Below are 24,844 nucleotides of genomic sequence, written 5' to 3' on the forward strand. Positions count from 1 at the left end.
TCTGTTCCCTTAGGATTCTTCCATCGCCGCCCTCCTTCCCATCCAGTCTGTCTACAGGCAGCTTCCCAACCTCAGCGCGGGCTTCTGGGCAGCCTTACCAACCGACCGGGCGCACACACCACGATTCTCACGGCAGTCTGGGCTCACCAGAAGGCACGAGCGAGGCAAACGGCGCGGCCATCACATCCCTCTCTTCTCCCTCTACCTCCCTGGTGCTCGCCCTGCTCCCTAGGACACAAGAGGCGGGGGGGGGGGGGGGAGGGACACAAGAGGGTCTGAAGGAGAGAATTTGGTTCAGAGAGAAGGACCAGGAAAGAGAAACAAGAGCCTTTAGAAGACGGTGGCAGGACCATCAGACTCAGTCAAGTGTCTCCAGAGCAGACGTACTGACTTCAAGACAAAGTAGCGAGAGTGGGGTCTCCACACGCCTCTCCCGAGCTCCAAGATGACGTGTGAATGGGCTCGGAAAATCATTTAACGAGGCACGATTCCACTCCAAGAACAAAAAGGACAAATCATCACCGCCAATCTACTGAAGCAGTCAAGGACCTACAAAAGGCAAAGTGAACATCTTTGGGCGAGCATCTAAGTCCCAAAGAAAGCATTTGTGAATATGCTAGAATTCTGACAACCCAAATGTTCCAGAAGAGACTCAAAACGTTGTGCTAGTTACCAGTTACGGGACCCCCAGTTGACTTCCCTTCCGAGAGGGACGATGCCACCAAACCTAACGTTTTCACAGGTCACCCTCTGCAGAGCTCCATGGGGCTCCCAGCACCGTGCACACGCTCCCCTGGTACCGGATGCCCCCTTCTGAATAAACACCCATGGCGTGCGCATTAACAAGAAGCTCCGATGCCACGATCGAGGACAAAGAAACACCGCGTGAAGTAGAAGTTAAGGGCACAGGTCTTGGAGGCCCATCTCCGGGCCTCGATGTCCTCCCCTTACACGGAGATCACGACAGTACCATTTCACAGAGCTGTGAGAAGCAGAATACGTGACAAGGGTCGGAAGCACCACGTAAGCAATCAGTACAGTCAGGGGACAGTGGCAGGTACACCTGAAGACACTATGCCCAGCTCTGGGCACAGCACAGAGCAGACACTCAGAGATCATTTGCTGAATGCTCATCGGGATGGGCGGGAGAGAACAAGATGAGGTAGAAAAGGGAAGAAAGGAAATAGGGCACGAAACAGGGATGAATGGGGTCAGAGAAACCAGGCAGTTCTCTAAGGCAGTCATGGTTCTTTCGGTTGGCACTCTGACAAGGTCACGGTGGACCAATGACCTGCTCCTCGGGGACTCTTTACCTTCACAATTTCCTGGGCCAGGATCCCTCCAACCACTGCACACACGGGGGCCATCTCAGAGAAGCAGTACCTACAAGAAAACACAAATAAAATGGAGCCCTGAGGAACAGGAAGGCTGGTAGGACATCTGGCAAAGGTCAGGAGTGGGCTTGCGAGAATGAAGACCTCTCCTACCGGGAGGAGTCCATCCACACGTAAATGGTAATGCTGGCACCTAGGCGTGAAAATGAAATCTGGTCCAGGAGGTTAGCTGGGAAAGACCTCTGAACCTTGGCAGGCAGGAATTGTTTCACAACATTTTTTGTTTAAGTTAAAGGAAAGACTATATCTGTGCTTCCTAAAAATAAGGTCAACAAATATCAGATGTTTCGGTGCCCCGGTCACATTCTCGCAATTCTCCTCTTACCCACAACGGGCAGTGGGTCCTATATGCTATTCCCAGACAAATGTCAGGGAGAAGGCCTGTGTTAACATGCAGGAGGCATGGGAAATCTGGGGCCTGAAACTGAAGCATGGGGACAGAAAGTCTTCACTCCTCCTATAGATACCAACCCTTCTGGACCGGGATGGGGCATCCAGAAGACAAATTTTGGCCCATACTGTCACCTGCCCCTCCAAATCACAGGTCCTAGGCAGTAAAACACTTTTCTACCACCTCTCCAGAGGAAGTGTGCTCTGCCAGTTCTCAGCCCTGAACACAAAGGCATTTTTCTTTTATTTTTACTTTTTAAAAGTTTATTTATTTTGAGAGAGAGAGTCTGAGCGCGTGCGTGGGAGAGCCTAAGTGGGGGAGGGGCAGAGAGAGGGAGAAAGAGCATTCCAAGCAGGTTCTGAACTGTCAGCATGGAGCCCAATGCAGGGCTCAATCCTAAAACCGTGAGAGCCAAAATCAAGAGCCAGATGCTTAACCAACTGAGCCAGCCGGGTGCCCCACAAACGTAAATGAGCAAAGCGGAACACAGAGAAGTTAAGGGGAGAGCTTACCCAAGGACCCCACCACCAGGAGACTACCTCTAAACTTCCCAGTGTGGTACACACTCTTCCTGATTTTTCAAAGTGCACGTATGAAACACACATAATCAAAAACCCAAGTAATATTATTCACTCTGCTCTGTAATCTACTGACTGATACTTCTGTTCCACACGGCAACACACATCTTGACACAGGTGTCCAAATAATTCATTTTGGCAAATTCCTAAATGTAGAATTTCTGGGTCCTGACACCCTGTGCCAAAATGCCCTCCAGAAAGTCTCTGCCAATTCAACTCGTGCCTACTGTGTGTGAAGGTGCACATCTCCTCACGGCCTGACCTGGCTGGGACTGATGTTCCCGTCTGTGCAGCCACAGCGGTAACTTTGACTCCAGATCATCAAGGTCCTTCACAGAACTATAAAACATATAGAGAACGATACCACAGAAAAACTAGTCACCCATAATCCCACTACTCAAAGACAATCAAATGTGGAAATAGGTTTTCTTTAAAAAAAAAAAAAAAATTACACCTATACTCTGTGTGTACAATTTATTTATTTTTTTAGTGTTTGTTTATTATTGAGACAGAGCGAGACAGAGCATGAGCATGGGAGGGGCAGGCAGAAGAGGAGACACAGAATCGGAAGCAGCCTCCAGGCTCTGAGCTGTCAGCACAGAGCCCGACACCGGGCTCGAACCCACCGAATGCGACATCATGACCTGAGCCGAAGTCGGCCGCCCAACCGACTGAGCCACCCAATACTGTACAATTTAATATTTGCCCTTCTTCTCTTAAAAGTTTATCATCAGCAAAATGCTAGCAAACCTAACCAGCAACATGCAGAAAGGATTACACACCATGATTACATGGGACTTACAACCAGGAAAGCACGGTTGGTGTAACATCTGAAAAGTCAATCGATGTTAGTACTGCGTATTAACTGAATAAAGGGACCATAAACACACGATCATCTCAACTGACAGAGAGAAAAAAAAGCATGTGACAAAATCCAGCACCTCTTCATGCTAAAAACATGCAACCAACTGGGAACAGAAGGAAGTTTCTTCAATCTGATCAAGGGCTATGAAAAATCCACAGCTACCATCATACTTCATGATGAAAGACTGAAAGCTTTCTTCCTAAGAATGTCTGCTCTTACCACTTCTATTTGACACTGTGCTAGAGGTTCCAGCCAAGGCAATTAAGGAAGGAAAAAGAGACACGCCAGCCAGATTGGAAAGGAAGAAGGAATACATATTCATAGATAATCTGATCTGGTATATAGAGAATACTAAGGTATCCAGAGAAAAACTATTTGAACTATTAAATTTATTCAACGAGGTTGCAAGACAGAAGATTAACATACAAAACGTATACTTCTATACATTAGCAATGAACATTCTGAAAATGAAATGGAAACTTTCATTTATAATACACCACCCAACAGTATTTTTTTTCCCAAAACAATAGAATATTTGGGAATAGCTTAACAGTAGTTGTGTAAAACTTATATTCTGAAGACTATAAAACATTGTTGAAAGACATAAAAGACCTAAATAAATGGAAAGATATACCACGTTCAAGAATTGATACACTTGGGGCGCCAGGGTGGCTCAGTCGGTTGGATGTTTGACTTTGGCTCAGGTCATGGTTTGTGAGTTCGAGCCCCGTGTCAGGCTCTGGGCTGACAGCTCAGAGCCTGGAGCCTGCTTCAGATTCTGTGTCTCCCTCTCTCTGCCCCTCCCCTCCTCACACTCTGTCTGTCTGTCTCTCTCTCTCTCAAAAAGAAACAAACATTAAAAAAAACTCTTAAAAAAATCAGAACACTTAACATCATTAAGGGGCCAATGCTCCCCAAATTAATCTATATATCTGGCACAATCCCAATCTAGCTGCCTTTTCTGTAGAAATGGAAAAATGCATTCTAAAAATTAACATAGGAATGGAAGAGACCCAGAATAGCCAAAACAATCTCGAAAAAAAAAAAAAAGCTGAAGAACTCACATGTCTCAATTTTGCAACTCACAACTACACAAGTATAGTCATCAAAATACTATGGTACTGGTATCTATATGGACAGACACAAAGATCCATGAAGTACACGTGACGATCCAGAAATAAAGAAATACATACATGGTCAATTGATTTTTGACAAGGGTGGTAAGACCATTCAATAGAGAAAGAAAAAGTCTTTTTACCAAACAATACTGGACAAGTGGGTCTCCACATGCAAAAGAATTAAGCAGGACCCCTACCTCACACCATGCACAAAAGCGGACTCAAAAATGGCTCACAGACCTAAATGTAATAGCTAAAATTACAAAACGTTTTTTAATGTTTATTTATTTTGAGAGTGACAGAGAAAGAGAATCCCAAGCAGTCACCACTCTGTCAGCAGAGTCACATGCAGGGCTAGAGCTCAAGAACCGTAAGATCATGCCCTGAGCCAAAATCAAGAGTTGGATGCTTAACTAATTGAGCCACCCAGGTGCCCCTAAAACTACAAGACTCTTAGAAGAAAGCAGAGGAATAAATCTTCACGACCTTGGATCAGGCAATGGTTTCTTAAACGGTATCATACCAAAAGCACACATAAAAAAAGAAAAAACAGAATAACTGTATTTCATAAAAATTAAAAACTTATACTTCAAAGGATACTTTTCACTTCAAAGAGGGTGAAAAGACAACCCACAGATTAGGAGACAATTTTTGTGAATTATGTATCAGATAAAGGACTTGAATCCAAAGTGTACGGAGAACTATCATGATTAACAATAAAAAGATAAACCAATTAAAAAGTGGTCAAATGATTTGAACAGACATTTTGCTGAAGATCATACACAAATGGCCAGTGAGCCCATGAAGAGATGCTCTACATAATCAGTCACTAAAGAAATGCAAATCAAAACAACAGTGAGATAGGATTTATTGCCCACTAAGGCTAAATAACAGACAATAACACTTGTTGGCAAGGATGTGGAGAAACTGGAACCCGCACGAAGTGCTGGTGGAATGGTAAAATGGCGTGGCTGCCGTGGAAGACAGTCTGGCAGGTCCTCAAAATGTTAAACAGAGAATTACCATATGAATCATCAACTCCACTCTTAGGTACACACACCCAAGAGAGATAAAAACTTATGCTCACACAAGAACACATGAATGTTTATAGTGGCTTTAGTCGTTAATTGCCCAAAACTGGGAACAACCCAAATGGCTTCATCTGGTGAACAAACTGGTGTATCCATACAGTGGACTACTGCTCAGCAATAAGAAATGAGTTATCGACTTCATATAACATGGATGAATTTCAAGTGCATGAAGTTAAGTCAAAGAGGCCAGACTCAAAAGGCTACATGAACTGAACAGATTCCATTGTTACACTATTGGAAAGGCAGAACTGCAGGGATAGAGAACAGATCGCTGGGTGCAGGAAGGAAGGTGCTGCCCTGTTATCAAGACTCTACAAGAGAATTTTTACAATAATGACACTTTTCTATATCTTGACTGTGGTGGTTACAGAACTCTATACCTTTGTAAGAATTCATGGAACTTTAAAACAAAACACACACACACAACTCACAATACTATTTAACAAAAGATAAATTTTACTGTATATAAATTATTTAAAGATTTTTTAAGTTTATTCATTTACATCGTCTCTACACCTAACATGGGGCTCACACTCATGATCCTGAGATGAAGTCACATGCTCTTGTAAAAACACCATTGAGGAAACAAGTCTAAATAATAAAAATGAAACAAGAAAATACAAGCATCACCTCAAGAAACAATCAGAAGAACCCAGAAGATGGGTGGCCTGGACTCCTTAAAACAAAAAAGTGTGGGGTGCCTGGTGCCTGGTGCCTGGGTGGCTCAGTCAGTCGGGCGGCCGACTCTCGATCTGGAGTCACGTCATGAGCTCACGGTTCCTGAGATCAAGCCCCACCCATGTCCAGCTGCGCACTGGCAGCAGGGCCCTGCTTGGGATTCTCTCTCCCCCTCTCTCTACGAGAAATAAATAAACTTAAAAAAAAGGGGGGGGGATAAACTGTTCTAGATTAGGAACTGGAAAGCTTTCTCTGTAATGTACTCGACAGTAAATTGTTTTGGCTTTATGTGCCATATGGTCCCTGTTTAAACTCTTTGAGTCTGCTGTCACAGAGCTGTAAAAACTACAAAAGCTACCACAGATAATACATAAATGAGGAGGTGTGGAATAAAACTTTATTTACAAAAACAGGTGGCAAGCACAGTTTGCCAACTCCTGAATTAAATGAGACACAGAATTGAAAGCAACTGATGAACTTGGATGTGTCCTTAAGGATTCAGCTTAAGTATCATGTCATCAGTGTCGCCCCCCCCCCCCCAAAGTAAAAGCAAATTATTAACGACTGAATCCAACTGAGTGGTCCGTTGGCATTCACCACTGGATGATTCTTTCCATTTTTCTGTATGCTTGACACTCTCTATAATAAACATCATTTCAACCTGCACACAGCACTGCATTGATCTGTGTCATTAACTCTTTAATGCCGTTCCAAGTTTTCTTTTAAATATGATAATGAATACCTTTTGTACATGAATTTTGCTCACATTATTTCTTACAGGTATATTCTCAAGTAAATCAAGGAGAATTACTGGACCAAAGAGAGAACAGGATTCTTGATGCACATTTCCAAACTGCTTCCTAAAAAGGCTGCACTTTGGGGCACCTGGGTGGCTCAGTCAGTTAAGTGTCAGACTTCGGCTCGGGTCATGATCTCACGGTTCATGGGTTTGAGCCCTGTGTCGGGCTCTGTGCTGACAGTGCAGGGCCAGCTTGGCATTCATTCATTCATTCATTCATTCACTCATTCTCTCTCTCTCTCTCTCCCTCTCCCTCCCCCTCTCTCTCCCCCCCCCGCCCCTCCCCAACTCGTGCTTTCTCCCTCAAAATAAATGAACTTTAAAAAATATATATAAATTTAAAAAAAAACAAAAACCTTTTCCGGGGCACCTCGGTGTCTCAGTCAGTTAAGTGTCTGACTTTGGTTCAGGTCATGATGATCTCGCGGCTCATGACTTCGAGACCTGCGTGGGACTCTGCTGTCAGCATGGAGCCCGCTTTGGATCCTCTGTCCCTCCCTCCCTCTCTCTGCCCCTCCTGTGTTGGTTCTCTCTCTCAAAATAAATAAACTTAAAAACAAAAAACAAAAAACCTTTTTAAACAGCGAAAGTTGAATTACATGCACAAATTATGAATGTTCATCATAAATGTTTGCAATACTGAGAAACTATAAACAGCCTGAATACCCACCAATAAACCAATGGTTACATGAACAACCATCTATCTATCAAACAATGAAACATGAAGTACAAGTGAGGCTACTGATCCATATTTTTGCCACAAACAGGTTGAACACATGCTGGAAAAATAAGGCTATCATAAGGAAAGTGTGATCTCATTTTGCTATTTAAAAACTGAAAAAAATAGGGGTGTTTGAGTGACTCAGTCGACTTAAGTGTCCAAATTCAGCTCAGGTCATGATCTTGGGGTTCATGAGTTCGAGGCCCACGTTGGGCTCTGTGCTGACAGCCTGGAGCCTGGAGCTGCTTCAGATTCTGTGTCTCCCTCTCTCTCTGCCCCTCCCTCACTCTGTCTCTCTCTCAAAAATAAATACACATTAAAAATTTTTTGAAGGAAGGAAGGAAGGAAAAAGAGAGAGAAAGAAAGGAAGAAAGGAAAGAAGGAAGGAAGGAAGAAAAAAAAAGGAAGGAAGGAAGGAAGGAAGGAAGGAAGGAAGGAAGGAAGAAAGAAAGAAAGAAAGAAAGAAAGAAATATAGGGTGCTTGGCTAGCTCAATCAGAAGAGCATACGACTCTTGATCTTGGGGTCTTGAGTTCGAGTCCCACACGGAGTGTAGAGATAGATCACTTAAATAAATAAAACTTAAACAAAAATTGAAAGGAAAATTAGAATAAATAATACATGGAGAAGTCTGTGAGGTGAAACCCAAAACATTAACAGTGGCCACTTCTCAAGGGTGGGACTATGGGCGATCTTGTTCCTCCTTTCAATACTTCCTGGCAAGGGGCATCTGTTACTTTCATAATCAGAAAAGCAATACAGCTCTCCGAAAGAGAATAAATAACAAAGGACAGTGTTAGAAATTGCAGAGATGAGGGCAATGGAGACTTGTGCACAGCTCTCTCAACTCAAGCGAGTGCACCCTGCTCAGAGCTGGCAGAGGATAATTTGTGAGGGCAGCTCAGCTGCCAGGCGGCGGCTCATTTCCTCGCCAGCGTCTCTAGCCCATGTCAGGCTGTATCTCCATCTACCTGCACACAGACACTCTTCAAGAGGCCACCGGACACCTCTTACTTAAAGGGCAACAGAGTGGGAGCGCCTGAGCACATGAGGACCTAGACAAGGGAAGGCAGTTTCTGCAAAGAGGGTGGGCAGGGAAAGAAAACACTCTGGAAAGAACACCAGCCAGCAGCCGGTTAGGCTGTGGCTTTTTCCTTCGGGAAGGCAAGGCCTGCAGTGCACAGGCAGACTGTTCTTTTTTCAGGCCGTTCTTCACTCAAGACGCCAAATTAGTCACTAAGCTGCATCCTCACAGCCCGGCACTCGGCGTCAGCCTTGCTTGGTGGCCCCGCGTGGCCCAGCCCCTCCTCCTATAACAAGCACAGAGCAGACGCCACTTGCTTCTTACACACTGTTCTTCCTCCAACAGACGCATACCTGGCTGTTAGCAGGACACAGGGACCCCACCCAGCCCGCGGTGTCGTGAGTCCCTGACCACACAGGGCCACCTTACACAAGTGCCCCGGAGACTGCTGCCTCTTTTTGGCCGACAGCTTGGCAGGTGGTTCAAGGCCCAGTGCCGGGCCTAAATTGGTTGGGCTCTGGTAGGGTCTAAATGAGGTTCCCGGCCAAAGTGAAGAAAGTCGGGACCAGGAAAGGGAGGGACCCTGATATACTCTATTGTTGAAAAGAAATCAAGGTAGTACTGTGTTGTTACCAGAAATTAGCAGTGTGGAAGATCTAACTGAGATTTTGGCTGGCTGCATACTAAAACCTCGGGCAAGGGGCGCCTGGGTGGCTCAGTCAGTTGGGCATCCAACTTTGGCTCAGGTCATGATCTTAGGGTTTAGGAGTTCGAGTCCCACCTAGGGCTCTGTGCTGTCAGTGCAGAGCCTACTTTGGATCCTCTGTCCCCCTCTGTCTTTCTGCCCCTTTCCCACTCAACGTGCATGCATGCTCTCTCAAAAAACAAACACTAAAAAAATAAATTAAAAGTATGGGGTGCCTGGGTAGCTCAGTTGGTCAAGCGTCCGACTCTTGGTATTGGCTCAGGTCATGATCTTGCTTCCTGAGTTTGAGCCCCGCACTGGGTTTTGTGCTGGCATTGCAGAGCCTGCTTGGGATTCTATCTCTGCTCCTTACCCACTCTCTCACACACAGACTCTCTCTCAAAATAAATAAATAAACTATAAAAAATTAAAGTAAAAAATTAAAAATAACACCATGGGCAAGTGATTGCATCTTTCTGAGCATTGGTTTCTTCATTTAACTAATGGGAAAATAAAAATAATAACGCACACTTCAAGCGATTATTGTGACAATTAAATGTAGCTGTACAGGTAGGAAAACACAGAAAATCTTCAATACGTGGTGCTATTGTCATTAGCTGTTGAGCTTTAATTTAGCTTTTCCTCCCCTATATAATGGGTCGTTGCAAAGGGAGACCATGTACATAAGACAACCACCACAATGCCCGGTACATAACAGCTGCTAAATTAAATAAACCCAATACAGCCACCATCGCTAGTGGTATAAGCTGGAGGCATTTTGGGCAGAGACAGCCCATTTTGGGCAGCGTCTGCAGAGACGCTGAAAGAATGACAGTGCGATGATCCCAGAACTGCCTGGAAAGGGGATCCAGACCTAGTCGCCCTCTGGACCTCTCCAAGCAAATCCTAAACCTGCTGAGTATCAGAGTAAAAGACTGGTCGTCTAGGGCGAAAGCATCCCAGGATCCAAGGGTGAGGTGCTAGGACTGTAGATGTCTTTGCTGCTGAGGGTTCGGACTGATAAGCTACCAATGGAGAATAACGGGGCACTAGCCACCAAATGATAAATTACAATCTTCTGACCCAGCCACTGCCTTTCTAGGAATAGATACTGCACTTACACCTGCACACATACAAAACGCGACTCACAAGGTCATACGCTACGGCATTATGTGATAGCAAAAGCCCGGTCACAACTTGAGTCGGTAGGGGATGAGTTCAATAAACTATAGTGCGCCCATGTTGAAATACCACAGAGCTGCAGAAACAAGGGAGGGAACTATGTACTGATCTGGAAACTTCCCCAAAAGATGATATAAAGAGAAAGGTATAGAGTAATGTATATAGATTTTTTTTTTTCAATGTTTATTTTTGAGAGAGGGAGAGAGGGAGAGAGAGAGAGAGAGAGAGAGGGAGAGGGAGAGGGAGAGGGAGAGGGAGAGAGAGAGAAAGAAAAAGAGAGAGAGAGAGAAATAGACAGAATACGAGCGGGGAAGGGGCAGAGAGAAAGGAAGACATAGAATTTGAAGCAGGCTCCAGGCTCTGAGCTGTTGGCAGAGTATATATAGAGAGTATATATATAGTGTATCTAGATTTTCTATTGCCTTGCGTTTTCAGCCACGTGAATATAAAGTATCTATGACAAAAGACAACCTGCACCTCTCTTACCAGAGGTCAATGGGAGTAGGCAGAATACAGCAAAGGAGGCTCTCCTCAGGGCTTTTGGTCTTAATAAAGGATCTCCCCAAACTAAGCATGTACTGAAAGCAGGCAGTTCTCGATACAGGTTAACCTGTGGGAAACACGAAGACTAACCTGACGAAATCTTCAGGAAGCAGGTCAGGACTAACACCCAGGGAGTCAAGCACATCGTTTCGTATCTGGAGCAACAACTCAGAATCTTCCCCAAAGGTATCAGAACTAGGATCTCTTCCTTTATCTGTGCGGAACTTCAGGAGCACTGGAAAGACAAAAAAGGCAGGATAGAAACAGGTCTTTTCATAACAAATGCTTACAGATGCTGAGAACGAAAACACAGAAAATGGTACATTAATTAAAATGTGGGCCAAGTAAGGGGCGCCTGGCTGGCTGAGTCGGAAGAACGTGCAACTTTTGATCTCAGGGTTGTGAGTTCAAGCCCCACGTGGGGTACAGAGATTACTTAAATAAATACAACTTTATTTTGTTAAATTAAAAAACAATTTTTTTTAAATTTGTATTTTTGAGAGAGATAAATACAGAGTACGAGTGGGGGAGGGACACAGAAAGAGGGAGACAGAATCCAAAGCAGGCTCCAACTCGGAGCTGTCAGCACAGAGCCTGACGTGGGGGTTGAACTCATGGACTGCAAGTTCATGACCCGAGCTGAAGTCGGACGCTTAACTGACTGAGCCACCCAGGTGCCCCTGTTAATATATTTTAAAAATGTTTTTTATTATTTATTTTGAGAGAGAGTGCAAGTAGGGGAGGGGCACAGAAAGGGAAGAGAGAGAATCCCAAGCAGGTTCTGCATTGTCACCGGAGAGCCTGATGCGGGGCTCGACTTTCCAATCGTGACCTGAGCTGAAATCAAGTCAGACGCTTAGCCAACTGAGCCACCCAGGCTCCCCTAAATAAAACTTACAAAAAAAAAAAAAAAAAAAAGTGGGCCAAGTGAAAGGTAACATACTCTTAATTTATTCACAAACATAGCCAGAAAGGCAATCGATAATTTTAAAAATGACTAAAATTACTGTGACGGGTGCCACAATAAGGTAACAGAGGATCCGACGTCCTCGGTAGGGTGGCATCAGTTAAGGCCTCTCTGAGGAAGCAGTTACTGAGTCGAGTGTATGTGAGTCTGGGGGGGCGGGGAAGCAGGGGAGAAGCTTCAAGCAGAGGGAAAAGACCCTATTATGCCCCAGAAGACAGGTCAGGGGTGGGAGGCATCATTCTAGGCATCAGTTCAAAGGGCTGCTTCGACCAGAAAGGCCAGCCAAATGCTCAGACTCATCAGACAGCCAGGTCATTACAAACAAAGCCTCCCTCGTGTGTCAACCTCCAGAACGAAGGTTTAATTTCGCTCGTGAAGCAGAGGAAAGGTTCAGATGACGGCAGCAAATCAGAGCTCCTGCATAACGAGACCCTAACGAGGTTTGAATTTTTAGCCCCAACGAAAAGACACAGGAAGGAGCCTAAGACTGGTCAAAGTGCCGGCACCCTCTCCTGCCACCGCACCTCGTCCGCGATGTTCACCGCACACAGGGTGGATGGTGTTCTTGTCCCCCGTGCGCTTCCTGAGGCCGGCCTATGGCCAGCCCGGGGCCTCATCCCTGGGGCAACACCCCTCCCGCATCACCCCAGCTGCTTCAGAGGGGGGGTGGAGACATGCGGACCCTGGGGCGCTGGGATAGCAACCCACACCTGGAGGGGGCTTCGCGGTCACCAAGGCGCTTCCCTTGGGGCGCCCGGGGGGCTCAGTCGGTTGAGCGCTGCATTTCAGCCCAGGTTCCATTTCAGCCCAGGTCATCATCCTGCGGTTCAGGAGCTGCAGCTCCCCAAGGGGCTCCGCGTTGACAGTGTGAAGCCTGCTTGGGATTCCCTCTCCCTCCTTCTCTGCCCCTCCCCTGCTGGTTCTCTCAAAATAAATAAACTTAAAAAAAAAAAAGTGCTTTCAAGTCTCATGGGGATTTGCGGACCGAAAAAGTGAACTCCGTCAACAAATTATACTTTCCGTCAGTACAACAGGCTCTTCCCTAAAAATTAAGGTGGATTGAAAACTGACACAATTACTTCGAGGCTCTGTAAAAATTCAAGTATTTGGAAGCCACCCCAGACTAAGGAATCAGCCCTACTTGTTTTCTGAAGACTCAACTCACAAACCGTCTCAGTGACGAGCAGCCTGGCTTGACAACCAGCAAGATGGCCAAGCACAGGCTGTGGCCCGGAGGCTGAGGAGGCTGAGGCCCTGAGGCTGCACCTATGGAGGGGTGGGGGGTGGGGGGGCGAGGACTCAGGAACCACAACCGATGGCCCCCACGAAGCCCGAGGGAAGTTCCTAAGTGGGTTGTTGTGAAGTGCTCCAAACCATGGAGGCCCAGGTAAAAGAAAGACCCGACCTGCCCTGGGCTGAGTTTTTCTCAGAGACAGGCTCCCGGTCCAAATTTCTCTGGCAACCTTCACACTCCCAGGACGGGGCTCTGCAAGTCGGGAACTCTGAAGAATGGACTCCAGAGTATCTGTTCTGAATATCGTTCCTTTCCTCTCTTCCAACAGCAGAGCTCCTAGAACCTTCCATTCTACCTGAGCACTTGGCAGCGGACTCCGAGCTGCCGACAACGTGCATGCTGGCTAGCACTGTCCTGCCATCACCTAAGCCTCACTTCGAACTCGGCAGATGTGCTGCTGGAATTCCAATTTGGAGAAAATAAATGCAGCTGCAGAATAGGCATTTGGGGGCAGGGTGGAGAAGGTGGCAGGGGCGGCCGTTAAATCCCTGTTTAGCGCAAGCCTCTTTTTCCACAATGTCCTGTGAAGATAAAGGAACGTGGGAATTTGCTAGTGTGGCCAAAACGAGGCTACTCTGAGCGGACCGTATCGAATGTCATCATCATTCCCATCGATCACTCCCGAGAGGACACGAGGACAGACCCAGAATGAGTTACCAGTGTTGCCTGAGCAGTGACAGAGGCAATGGCAAGCGTGGGCCGCTCAAACTGCCCAATCCAAGGCCCTGCGGCAACCGTGTGGAAACTGAGGGAGGCTGCTTGATTTCCAGCCGTCAGGGCGGTGGGCAGCAGGAGCCCCACGCTGGCCGCCTCCAATGCCCCTCACTTCTGTGTCACTGGGACAGAAGCACCAACTGTCATGAGGGATGGGGAGAAGAGAATTTTTTCAGCCCCACCGCAAAACTTTTCATCTTCTGGTTAGACAATACAGCTCCTGGAACAAAGTTCACACCATTCTGATAACTACAGCACAAACAGTGCCTACAACGTGCCAAATACTACTACTCTAAACATTTTACGTGCGTTACCACTCCTCCACAATGACCTGGGGAGGTAGGTAGGTCCGATTAAGCTCCCCACTTTATTGATAAAGAAACTGAAGCTCAAAGAGATTAAGTGGCTTGTTCAACACAACTGCCAATAATAAGCAGTGGAGCAGAAATACCAATTAAGGTCTGGCTTCCTAATCTGTGTTTCTTAACCCTAATCGAATCCAGAAGAAATGGCCAGAAAATCAGGAACACAACCCCAAGGGTTCCAAGTGGTCTGGCTCTTCGCCCCGACCTCAGGAGGACTCCCACATTTGACCACTTTTTTGTGAGATGCACTTTCCAGATGGGTCCTGCCCTCTCCTCTCCCAATTGGTCCATTAATTCTAAGTTCTTAATTCAATGGGTGAGAAGCAGAGGCAGAGGCCACAAGTAACCATGCCCGTTAATCTTCGGAGTGTAAGACTAGCTTCATCTCAGGAAGAGGGAAGATGTGGCACAAAGAGAGCAAAGGCAGCCAGCAGCTGGCCCCACTGTTTCTCTGGGCCCCTTGCCCGGTCCTGGTGCAGGCCGCCTGGCCAAGGGCCGGCAGGCCGGCACCGTCCAGATACCTCACTGACCACATCTGAAGTCCTCTCAGGGCCTCTGGGAAGGGGGCCAGTCCGTCCAGCCACTTACTTGCAGCAAAGCAAACAGAAGCTGTATTTTTCACTCTTTTTCAAATGTCAGCGCTCCAGTCAGCAGGCGTGGAGGGGGACGGGGAGAAGCCCGTGTCCTGGGCAGAGACCAGCCCCAGAACTGACCCTGTCCCCTAACAAGCTCTTGCTCATTAAATTCTCTCTTTGTTCTGCTTTTGACCCCTCCCAAATAGCCAGCCAACCAGCCAGCCACACACACACACACACACACACACACACACACACACACACACACACACACAAGTTGACTCTGCATTTCTGAAGAGCACCTCCTCACCAGTTTCCAGATTATAAAACTGTTCCATTAAGATCAAATATTGTCGGGGATGGAGAGCTGCTCTGCCAAAAGATGACTCATCGAATCATATCAAAACACTGCACAAAATTAGAGTTCCAAACTTGATTAACTTCCTCTGAACCTTTTAATTAACTCAGGTTGTTAAAGTCTGGGGGAATGACATTCATCGCTACAGATGATAGGCCAGTGTCTCTGCCCAAGTTTAGGACTTGCCTGTGTAAGGGAAAAAGGCAAACTTCAAAAAGGAGAAACCAAGAACCTTTTCGTATGTTAAAAGAAAATTATGTACACGTGAATATACTGCTCTTCTGTAAAAAGAAATTGACACTCAAACTCATATTTAATCTGAATCAGAACATCAGATTCATGTTACAACAGAAATTTGGAAAGCAGTATTATTAATCACTGTATTTCTTTCTGCAAATTCCTTACTACATTTAAATGGTTGATTATATTTAGCATAATCACTAAGGCCAACGAAAAAAAACAACACTTTTATAGGGGAAAAAAGTCAATGTTGCAAATTAGCCCCAACCCAATTGCTGTCCCCCCAAAACAGCTCAATTGAGAAGGGGGAAAAGCCATATCTACACAAAAACCTCATCTGCCTGACACCTAAAGCTTCTCTGTACCAGACGCCCTTGACCCATCTCCCCAACCTCCCACAGACCTGTTCTCAAGCTGGCTCACCCAGTGGAGACTCATCATCTCTAGGAATGGCCTGGAAATCAGCTCGAGTAAGAAAAGGAAAAGTTATCCTCCTAACCTATAGTCTATCTTTTAAGGCAAAACACTACATCTCCTGTTTGGTCAATTGCTCTTTCAATAAATACATACCAAGGATACTAATAACTAGTATTATTGTGATCATTTCACAGCGTATACCAATATCAAATCATTATGTTGTAATGTAAAATAGAATATTACAGGTCAAGTACACCTCCATAAAAACAAACAAATATGTGTCTGGGTGGCTCTGTCAGTAAGCGTCCGACTTTTGATTTTGGCTCAGGTCGTGATCTCACGAACCATGATCTCACACTTCTTGCGATCGAGCCCCGTGTGGGGCTCCAGGCTGACAGTGAAGAGCCTACTTGGGATACTCTCTTTCCCTTTCTCTCTGCCCCTCCTGTGCTCATGTTCTCTCTCTCTCAAAATAAATAAATAAACATTAAAAACAAAAAAAAGAAAAAAAACCCCAAAGGTGGGAACCAGAAAAGGTGCTCTGAGAGAGCACTCTTAGATAGAATGGGGTGGTCTCACTGGGCAGAACCATCTCGTCCTGACCGGCCACCAGGCCCAAACACTGACCCTGGGCACGTTCTCACCCTTGGCACATCCACGTGCTGCTCTTCAGAGCCTGAGGAGCTTTGAAATTGGCAGACGGCAGCAGTGACGACCACAGCTTTGGGGCCAGGCTGCCTGCGTTGGATCCCGATTTTTCCACTCACTGTGACCTTGTGCAAGTGACAACACCCAAGTTGCTCTGTAAAATGGGAATCCTAAGTGCACTTCCCTTACGGGGTTTAAGAAGTGAAGTTAATACCCTGAGAGCAGCCAGGACAGCACAGGGAGCAGCGTAAGCACTGGGTAAATGACACTACTCTGGAACGGCGGCTCTTCCGCGGTCTCCGTAAACCCAGCTTGCACGTCCCCAGAGAAACTGACACACCTCACGCTGAAATCTCCCACTTAACTCTTATTACCATCGCTAATTCAGCTGTCAGCTCTGGAGACTAGAGAGACTTGGCTCTGAACAATCCTGATACTCTCCACACCCTACACTCTTTCCTCCGATGCTTGGACCTCAGTAGGGCATTTTACAGGCGTCTATAAATTCACTTGTGCAAGGACTGACCTGTCTCCTCTCCTGGATTTTTGTGCTTGTGGGACAGAAACCATATCTGCTTTGTTCACTATTCTCTACTTAATGCCCAGCACAGGGCACGCCCCACGGTAGGCACTGAGAAAATATCTGCTCTGTGGGAAGCCTCAATGTTTGGCCAAGGAAGAAAAAGTCACACAGAGGAGGGCTCACAACAACTGACACAAGGTCCTCACACATCCTAACTAACCAGGCCTGCTTTTCTACTAACAGAATTTAACAGAGTTTTCAAGATAGCCAGGATGGATCTGTTCCTTACCATGTCATTTACAAACACAGTAGATCTGGAAGGTCCAGCAAGAAACAAAAAAAGATACACAGTGCACCACGTGTGCCCTCAAGAGGGAAACAAGATGAAATCTGGCTTTCAAGGCCATAGTTGAGGGTTAAAGGTGCAGAAAAGCCAGCCAATGGGCATAAAGCTCAAAGGAGGGGGACAGAGCTGGATTGGAGAAGGCAGGGACATTTCACTGGGAGTTTGGCCCTCTCAAACTCTTTCCTACCTTTGGAGGCACCTGGTCATCTGCTCAGCTCAGTTCCACAAGACTTACCTTACACCCCCCCCCCCCCCCACACACACATTTTTTAAAGTTTATTTATTTTGAGAGAGGGAGAGAGCAAGTAAGCAGGGAAGGGGCAGAGAGAGGGAGGGAGGGAGGGAAGGAGAATTCCAAGTAGACTCTGCACTGTCAGGGCAGAGCCCAAGGCAGGGCCAGAACTCACAAACCATGAGATCACGACTTGAGCCCAAGTCAGACACTTAACTGACTAAGCCACCCAGGCGCCCCCCCTTCCCCCTTCTTTTACCCCACTCTTTAACGCAGAAACTTATAAGTAGGTATTTGCATGCATTCATTCATTCATTTTTCATCCACAAACATTTCCTGAGCACCTGCACTCCACGCCCACACCCTGTGCTGAGCTGTGCTGGAGGCCCAGAAGGGACCCAGACAGCCCCAGGCCCTGCAATCCAGAGGGCATGCTCATAAGCCCTGAATGTCACCACTGCCACAGAGTGCTTCGATCTTGCTCTCCAGAGAGGCTCCCCGCTGGAGCGGCCTCAGGCTTGCTCTGAAATGCCCCTCCAGAGCTCCAAGTCCTAGCCACCATTCACCAGAGAAACCCGGTGTAGGACCTCATCACGTATCAGCTCAAAACAGAAAAGAAAGTTGCCTGTTATTTACGTCTCACTTTCTTCTGAAAAGCATCTGAAGTAGCTGCGTGGAAGCTGTTGGTGGGGGGAAGGAAAGGAGAGTGCTACTTCTCAGAAATGACCTGAAAACAAGATGACATGTTTTGCCTACCAAATTAAAGGCCAAGGTTACTCAACCTAAGCAAGAAGGCAGAGGGCACTGCTCTGTCACTCAGAGCTCTGGTGGGCGTGTACATGCTCAGTAAACCGTGAGAAAATGTGGTTCACAGGATCTTTATGAAGGGTCGTGACCCTTGGCCAGTGACTGAATTATGTATAAATGGTCACTGCTACGTTATTTATACCGCTGAAAATCTGGAAATAACCTCACGTTAGGTGACAGGATGGTTACATAAAACATATGTTGAGAGGTTGGAATAGTATTCAACTATTAAAATTATGTTTAAGCAGGTTTTAGTCACATGGGTTTTACAACATTTAGGTTTAAAACAAGTCCTACAGGAGCACTGGTTGGCTTGGTCAGTGGAGTGTGTGACTCTTGACCTCGGGGTTGTGAGTTCGAGCCCCACGCTGGGTGTGGAGATTATTTAAAAATAAAATCTTAAAAAAAAAAATTGTTTTAATGTTTATTTGTTTTTGAGAGAGACAGAGAGACAGGGTGACAGCAGGGGAGGGGCAGACAGAGAGAGAGGGGGACACAGAACCTGAAGCAGCTGTCAGCACAGAGCCCGACACAGGACTCGAACCCACGAACCGTGAGATCATAACCCGAGCTGAAGTCGGACACTTAACTGACTGAGGCACCTGGGCACCCCAAAAACACAATCTTAAAAAAAAAAAAAGAAAAAAGAAAAAAAGTTCTTGGGTGCCTGGGTGGTTCAGTTGGTTAAGCATCCAACTCAGGTCATGATCTCTCAGTTCATGAGTTTGAGCCCCAAGTCAGGCTCTGTGCTGATGGTGTGGAGCCTGCTTGGGATTCTCTCTCTCCTTCCCTCTCTGCCCCTCACACACACGCCGTCTCTCTCTCAAAATAAAGTAAGTCCTATTATAGCCTATATTCAAAATGCACTCCACCACGTGGAGATAAAATAGAATGAGGCAGGTACAACTATCACCACTCTGCTCTAGAGGTGGGAAACGGAAGCTTAGAGGCTCAGAGTCACAATGGACTCAAAGGTCACCACCACACACACTCGGAACCTCAATGTTACACTGCCTTCCTGGGAATAGAGACAAGGTAGGAAAAACGCTAGTCAGCAAGAAAAAAAGCACTTCCAATGGATTTGGCTCCCCACCCCAGAGCCCACCAGTTTAGAATAATGCAAACCACTCACTCAGTCAAACTCCGGTCCAGCCAAATATTCTAGTTCTCCTTTAAAAAATGTCAAGTGATTCCTGAGCTAGAATCTCACCTTTGAAAGTAGAACAGTATGCAAAGACTGTAACTCATAAAAAGAGAAGGACAAAGAAATTCTCAAATGCAGAGGTAAATTATGCGGAGGGCGAGGAGAGAGACCCACAGCCCCCCGCCGCAAGGCCCCTTCTCTATCAGCTTTGCCAACCTCAGCCTCCACCCACAGAGGGGTTCTGACAGGGCCCTCTGCATTCACACTCACCCTGCCTGGTCACAAGCAGCAGGGAGACAGGGCCTTTTCTCTAGCCCAGCACTTGAGTGGCACATGACCTTGACTCTGGGCATCTGCTGCTCTCTGCCAACCGCTCTTACCGAGGGAAGATGGCACAGGACATTCCCGTGACCGTTGTCTGACAGTCAGAGAAAAGATGGGAGGCGCCAGACAAGAACTGCAGCTGGGCCGGGGGCCCGAGACGAGCGCAAGCACAGGCTGATGTCGGGGGTGGGGGAGACGCCGGGGCCGCAGAGCAGACAACCAGGCAGGTCTCACCGACAATGCTGCCCATTATTACGTCTGCTCTTAGGGGCCTCGGGTTCCCATCTGCCAAGTGGAATAAGGAAATGTCACAGGGCTTTTGAGAAGTTCAGATTTTTAAAACAGACATAATGCCATTATTAGTAATGCTAATATAGTCGACCCTTGAACAACACAGGGGTTTAGGGGCATTTGGCTCTCCAAAAACTTCACTACGAATAGCCTACTGTTGACTAGAAGCCTTACAAACAATATAAACAATAGTATTTCATGGTATGTGTGTTATATACTGTGTTCTTACTATAAAGTAAGCAAGACAAAATAAAATATTAAGAAAATCACGGAGAAGAGAAGAGAAAACCCATTTTACGCTACCGCCCTGTATTCATCGAGAAAAACTTCACGTGTAAGTGTACCCACACATTTTAAATCTGTGTTGTTCAAGGGTCCCTTGTAATGAAAATCTGACTGCGGGGGGCAATGCTTGAACACTTACTAGGTTTGGTGACCCTGGACAAATGACTTAGCCTATCTAAGACTCAATACCCTCATATGAAAGTGGATGATCATAGTAAGACATGCTCTCACGAGGGCATTATGAAGATTTAACGCGATTTTGACACAGGTGAAACACTTACTTAATCAACAATTACGAATGCACAATATATGCCGGGCCTTCATTTAATCCTTGCGACCCAATGAGGCAGACTTAGGGTTCTACCCGTTTGTCAGACTGAAGAGTGGAGCAGGTGCCTCACCAGGGTGGGTTTTCTCGCCAGACTACCTGCTGCCGGCTGGAAGGTGCCAGACCACACTTACGGGTCACCTCTGCCCTTCCCCTCACCTCTCTTCTCTCACATGGCACTGCCTTCCTTTCTGAATGACTGTGGTCTGTGTTCTCTACCACTGATAAGGCAGTGGCACCAAAAAACCCAAACAACAACAACAAAAAAACCCCACTGCTTTTCTTCTTTCACCCTTCCTACAAATTATTTTTAAACATCTGCGGTCATGACAGCAGCAAATCAACAAGCACTCAAGTGTTGGCCCCGTTATCGGAACTCATTTCCCTGTGGCTGTCTCCTCCTCAGTAGTTCTTGTCATTGATGGACACCAAAACACCCACTGGGGAATGCCAGGCCCAAACAGCGATGGCTGCCTCTGACCCGGTTCGCAAAGGTTGTTAAGTTCTAAAATAAGAAGTTCCTTCTGGGGTGCCTGGGTGGCTCAGTCAGTTGAGCGTTCAACTTTGGCTCAGGTCATGATCACATGGTTCATGAGTTTGAGCCCCGCGTCAGACTCACTGCTGTCCGTGTGGAGCCTGCTTCAGATCCTCTGTCCCCTTTGCTCTTTGCCCCTCCCCTGCTCACGCACACACACTCTTTTTCTCAAAAATTAAAAAAAAAAAAAAAAAAAAAAGAGAGAGAGAGAGAGAGAGAGAGAGAGAGAGAGAGAGAGAGAGAGAGAGAGAGAACTGATCACCAAATCAAGCTGAGGTCTAGAGACCAAGACAATTACGTATCATTACATATCATAAAAGCAGACAGATAAGTAAGGAGTGTGGTGGGGGCAGGGAAAACTAAAGCAGGAGGGATCAAAGAAATAAAAGTTTTCTGAAGTCTACAATAGTTGACAAATCATCAAGACACCTTGCAACAGAATCCATACAGAGATGAAGAATGAGGTATAAGATACTAGAAAGTTCTAGAGGCACCCAGCTAGCTCAGTTGGTGAAGCATGTGCCCCACACTGGGCATAGAGGTTACTAAAAAATAAAAAAAAGAAAGAAAAGAAAAAGCTCTAGAAGAATACACAATGAATGGCGGTTTCCTCTGAGGTATCTGAATATTCTGATATGTTTCACCTTTACAATTTAAAAAAGGAGAAAACAGAACTATTTCAAAGGCTCAAGGATACAAGATCGTCAGGAGTATAAAGTTATCAAACTTTCCTCCATTTCTACAGAGGCCACTAAGTGAAGGAACTGACGTCAAGGCCAGGAAATACCTAGCAGGGCTGGGACCTGAACTTCTTCCTTCAGATCAACGCTGGAGACTTCAATGCTTAAGTGACTGAGAAGATTCTACTGGTGGAGAAAGGAAATGTGAACTCCAAACTTGGACTGGCTAGATTCACAAACCAAGATTAGCCACCTTAGAAAAGATCCTAAACTCCCTGAGGGAGGTCCTTAACCTTGCCAGCTCCTAGCAGACACAGGAGCTGCTTGCTCCGTGGACATGGGGGGTCCAAGGAGAGTGCAAACACTTCTCAATCCTTTACATGCTTAGGGCACAGTCTTGCAGCCAAGTGTGGGGCTTCCAGGTAATTCTGGTCTGGTGGCATAGTGGGGGAAAGGACAAAGACTATGCAAATTGGAACCATCTAGGTGGCTTTACATGAGCCCAAAGAAATTAATGAAGCCACAGATTAAGAATTAGCAAAATTCTTCAAACTTGGGACAGGTGGCCTCAGCAATCAATTCACATTTACCAAGGCTCTGCATCTGGCCTGTGCAGGACAGTCAAGAGACAAGGGAGCCCACAAGACAGACGTCAAGTCAGCTATGTTGTCAGGAGGGTGGTATGGGATTACCAAGGAAGGAAACGCAACTCAGATAAGGGGAGTTAGGTTCCTGGAGGTAACGCTGGAGCTGGGCGATGAGAGTAAGAGGGAAGGGCTGAAGCAGGATGTTGCAGGCAGAAGGAATGGAAATGTGTGTAGAAATGAAGGGATGACAACATGGGGTGACAGCAAGTAGTTCAGTAAGAATGTAGGGCTCGGGGCACCTGGGTGACTCAGTCGGTTGAGCGTCCGACTCTTGATTTTGGTTCCGGTCATGATCTCTCAGTTCGTTGAGTTCAAGCCTCACATGGGGCTCTGCGCTGACAGTGCAGAACCTGCTTGGGATTCTCTCTCTCCCCCTCTCTCTCTGCCCTTCCCCCACTCACACTGTCTCTCAAAATAAATAAATAACTTAAAAAAAGAAAAAGAAAAAGAGGCCAGCAGGTCCTAGGTCTAGGATGCCAATCCAGGGAGTTTAAATTGCATCCTGATGGGAAAAAAGATGCATGGAAGGATTTCACTTTTTAGACAGATCAGTCTGGTGACTGGAAATGGATTAGGAGGAGGAACTCTGAAAGCAGAGGCTGGTAAAAGGACTATGCCACGGATGAAGGCTGCTGGCGAGAGACAATCCTATGGGAAAACTCAAGATCATCTCAATAGGAGGGAGGCATCTGGCTGGACTCTGGCATCAGACAGAGTGCTTGTCTGGGGCTTTAGGTGAAAGGAGCCACCAATCAAGCATTTGAACTTGACAAAAGCTCCACAGAAGAGAATACAGCAAATAGGTTGGAATAAAACTTACAGCTCAATTTGGAGCACTGGTTTCCAACAGATTCATTCTGTGTATACACAGACAGCATGTTGGGACACCTCATCTTTAATCCAGCCCACAACCAACAATGAGGGTCAGTAGGGGGAAATGACTTGCAGAGGCCACCATCTAGATCTATGCCTTTAGCCCCGCCTAGTACTTGTCCTCAGGCTACCATTTGTATTTTTTAATAAGGTCCTGCCCAGCTCCAGACAGAACTTAAAGGCTTGCTTGGAGTGTGAACTGTTTACATGTAAATACACCCCCTGAAGTCTGCCTACCACTCCTGCTTGACAGAGGAGAAATTCTTTTTTGCGGAGCAAAGGCCCATAAATGGAGGCCATCCCAGCCTTGCACAGCATCTCCTGCCTGATTCACCAAGGCTTTGCTGTTCTCACCGGTGATAAGCAGTATTTCTCTCCCAGCAAGGGTCTCTCGGCACCCCTGAAAATCTAGGGCATCTATATGGCTCTTTTCTAGAGGAACTGTACACAGAAAATAACAGATACAGATCTCCCCACCATTTGAAGAGATGATGAGGATGTACTTACTTAAACACGTCATTCTACGGACACAGCACAGATCAAAAAGCCCGTTGCAATGATTACTCATCAGCTATAAAATATTAACATAATTCCAGCTGCTGAGAATTAGTTCTTTTGGAGATTGTTCTCGCTTTTCATTATTTTTAGCTTTTGAAATACTTTTTTGACATACAGAAAAACTAGACAGAATTCCTGTATAACTTCACTAGATTCCCCAAATGTTAACATTCTTCCGTGTTTATCAGTATTTCTTTATATCTATACATACTTCTATTTTCCTGAATGATCTGGCATTTAGCCCTAAATACTTCAGAGTGTATTTCCTAAAAACAAGAACATTCTCCGACATCACCACAAAACAATTAGGCAAACTAGGAAATTAACCTTGATAGGATATTATCTAACCTACACATCTTTTTCAAATTTTACCAACTGTCTCACTAATGTCCTTGAGAGCAAAAGGAAAGAAAACTCTCCCGCTTTCCAATCTAATCCAGAATCCTACATTCCATTTAGTTAACCAGGCTCTCTCTTCCCCTTTAATCTGGAACGAGAATTCTTCGGTCCTTAGTAACACCTGGAAGAGTACAAGCCATTTACTTTGGACAATATTCTTCCATCAGAGTTTGTCTGAGGTTTCCTCATAATCAGACTCACATCACCCACTTTGGACAGGGAGTTC

The 24,844-nt window shown here is 46.1% G+C and overlaps 1 protein-coding gene across 1 annotated transcript in view; it reads right to left on the minus strand.

The window, feature by feature from the left end:
* The window catches only part of SAE1 (SUMO1 activating enzyme subunit 1), a 72,493-nt gene that overhangs the window by 3,767 nt on the left and 43,882 nt on the right, over window positions 1–24,844 (minus strand). Inside the window, exons 7-8 of the mRNA XM_042968531.1 lie at window positions 11,159–11,303; window positions 1,314–1,383 (exon numbers count right to left, since the gene is read on the minus strand). Coding sequence (XP_042824465.1) covers window positions 1,314–1,383; window positions 11,159–11,303 — 215 coding nt within the window. The remainder of the gene's footprint in view (window positions 1–1,313; window positions 1,384–11,158; window positions 11,304–24,844) is intronic.

The sequence above is a fragment of the Panthera tigris genome, chromosome E2, assembly GCF_018350195.1.
Source record: "Panthera tigris isolate Pti1 chromosome E2, P.tigris_Pti1_mat1.1, whole genome shotgun sequence".
In the NCBI taxonomy this organism is placed as follows: domain Eukaryota; kingdom Metazoa; phylum Chordata; class Mammalia; order Carnivora; family Felidae; genus Panthera; species Panthera tigris.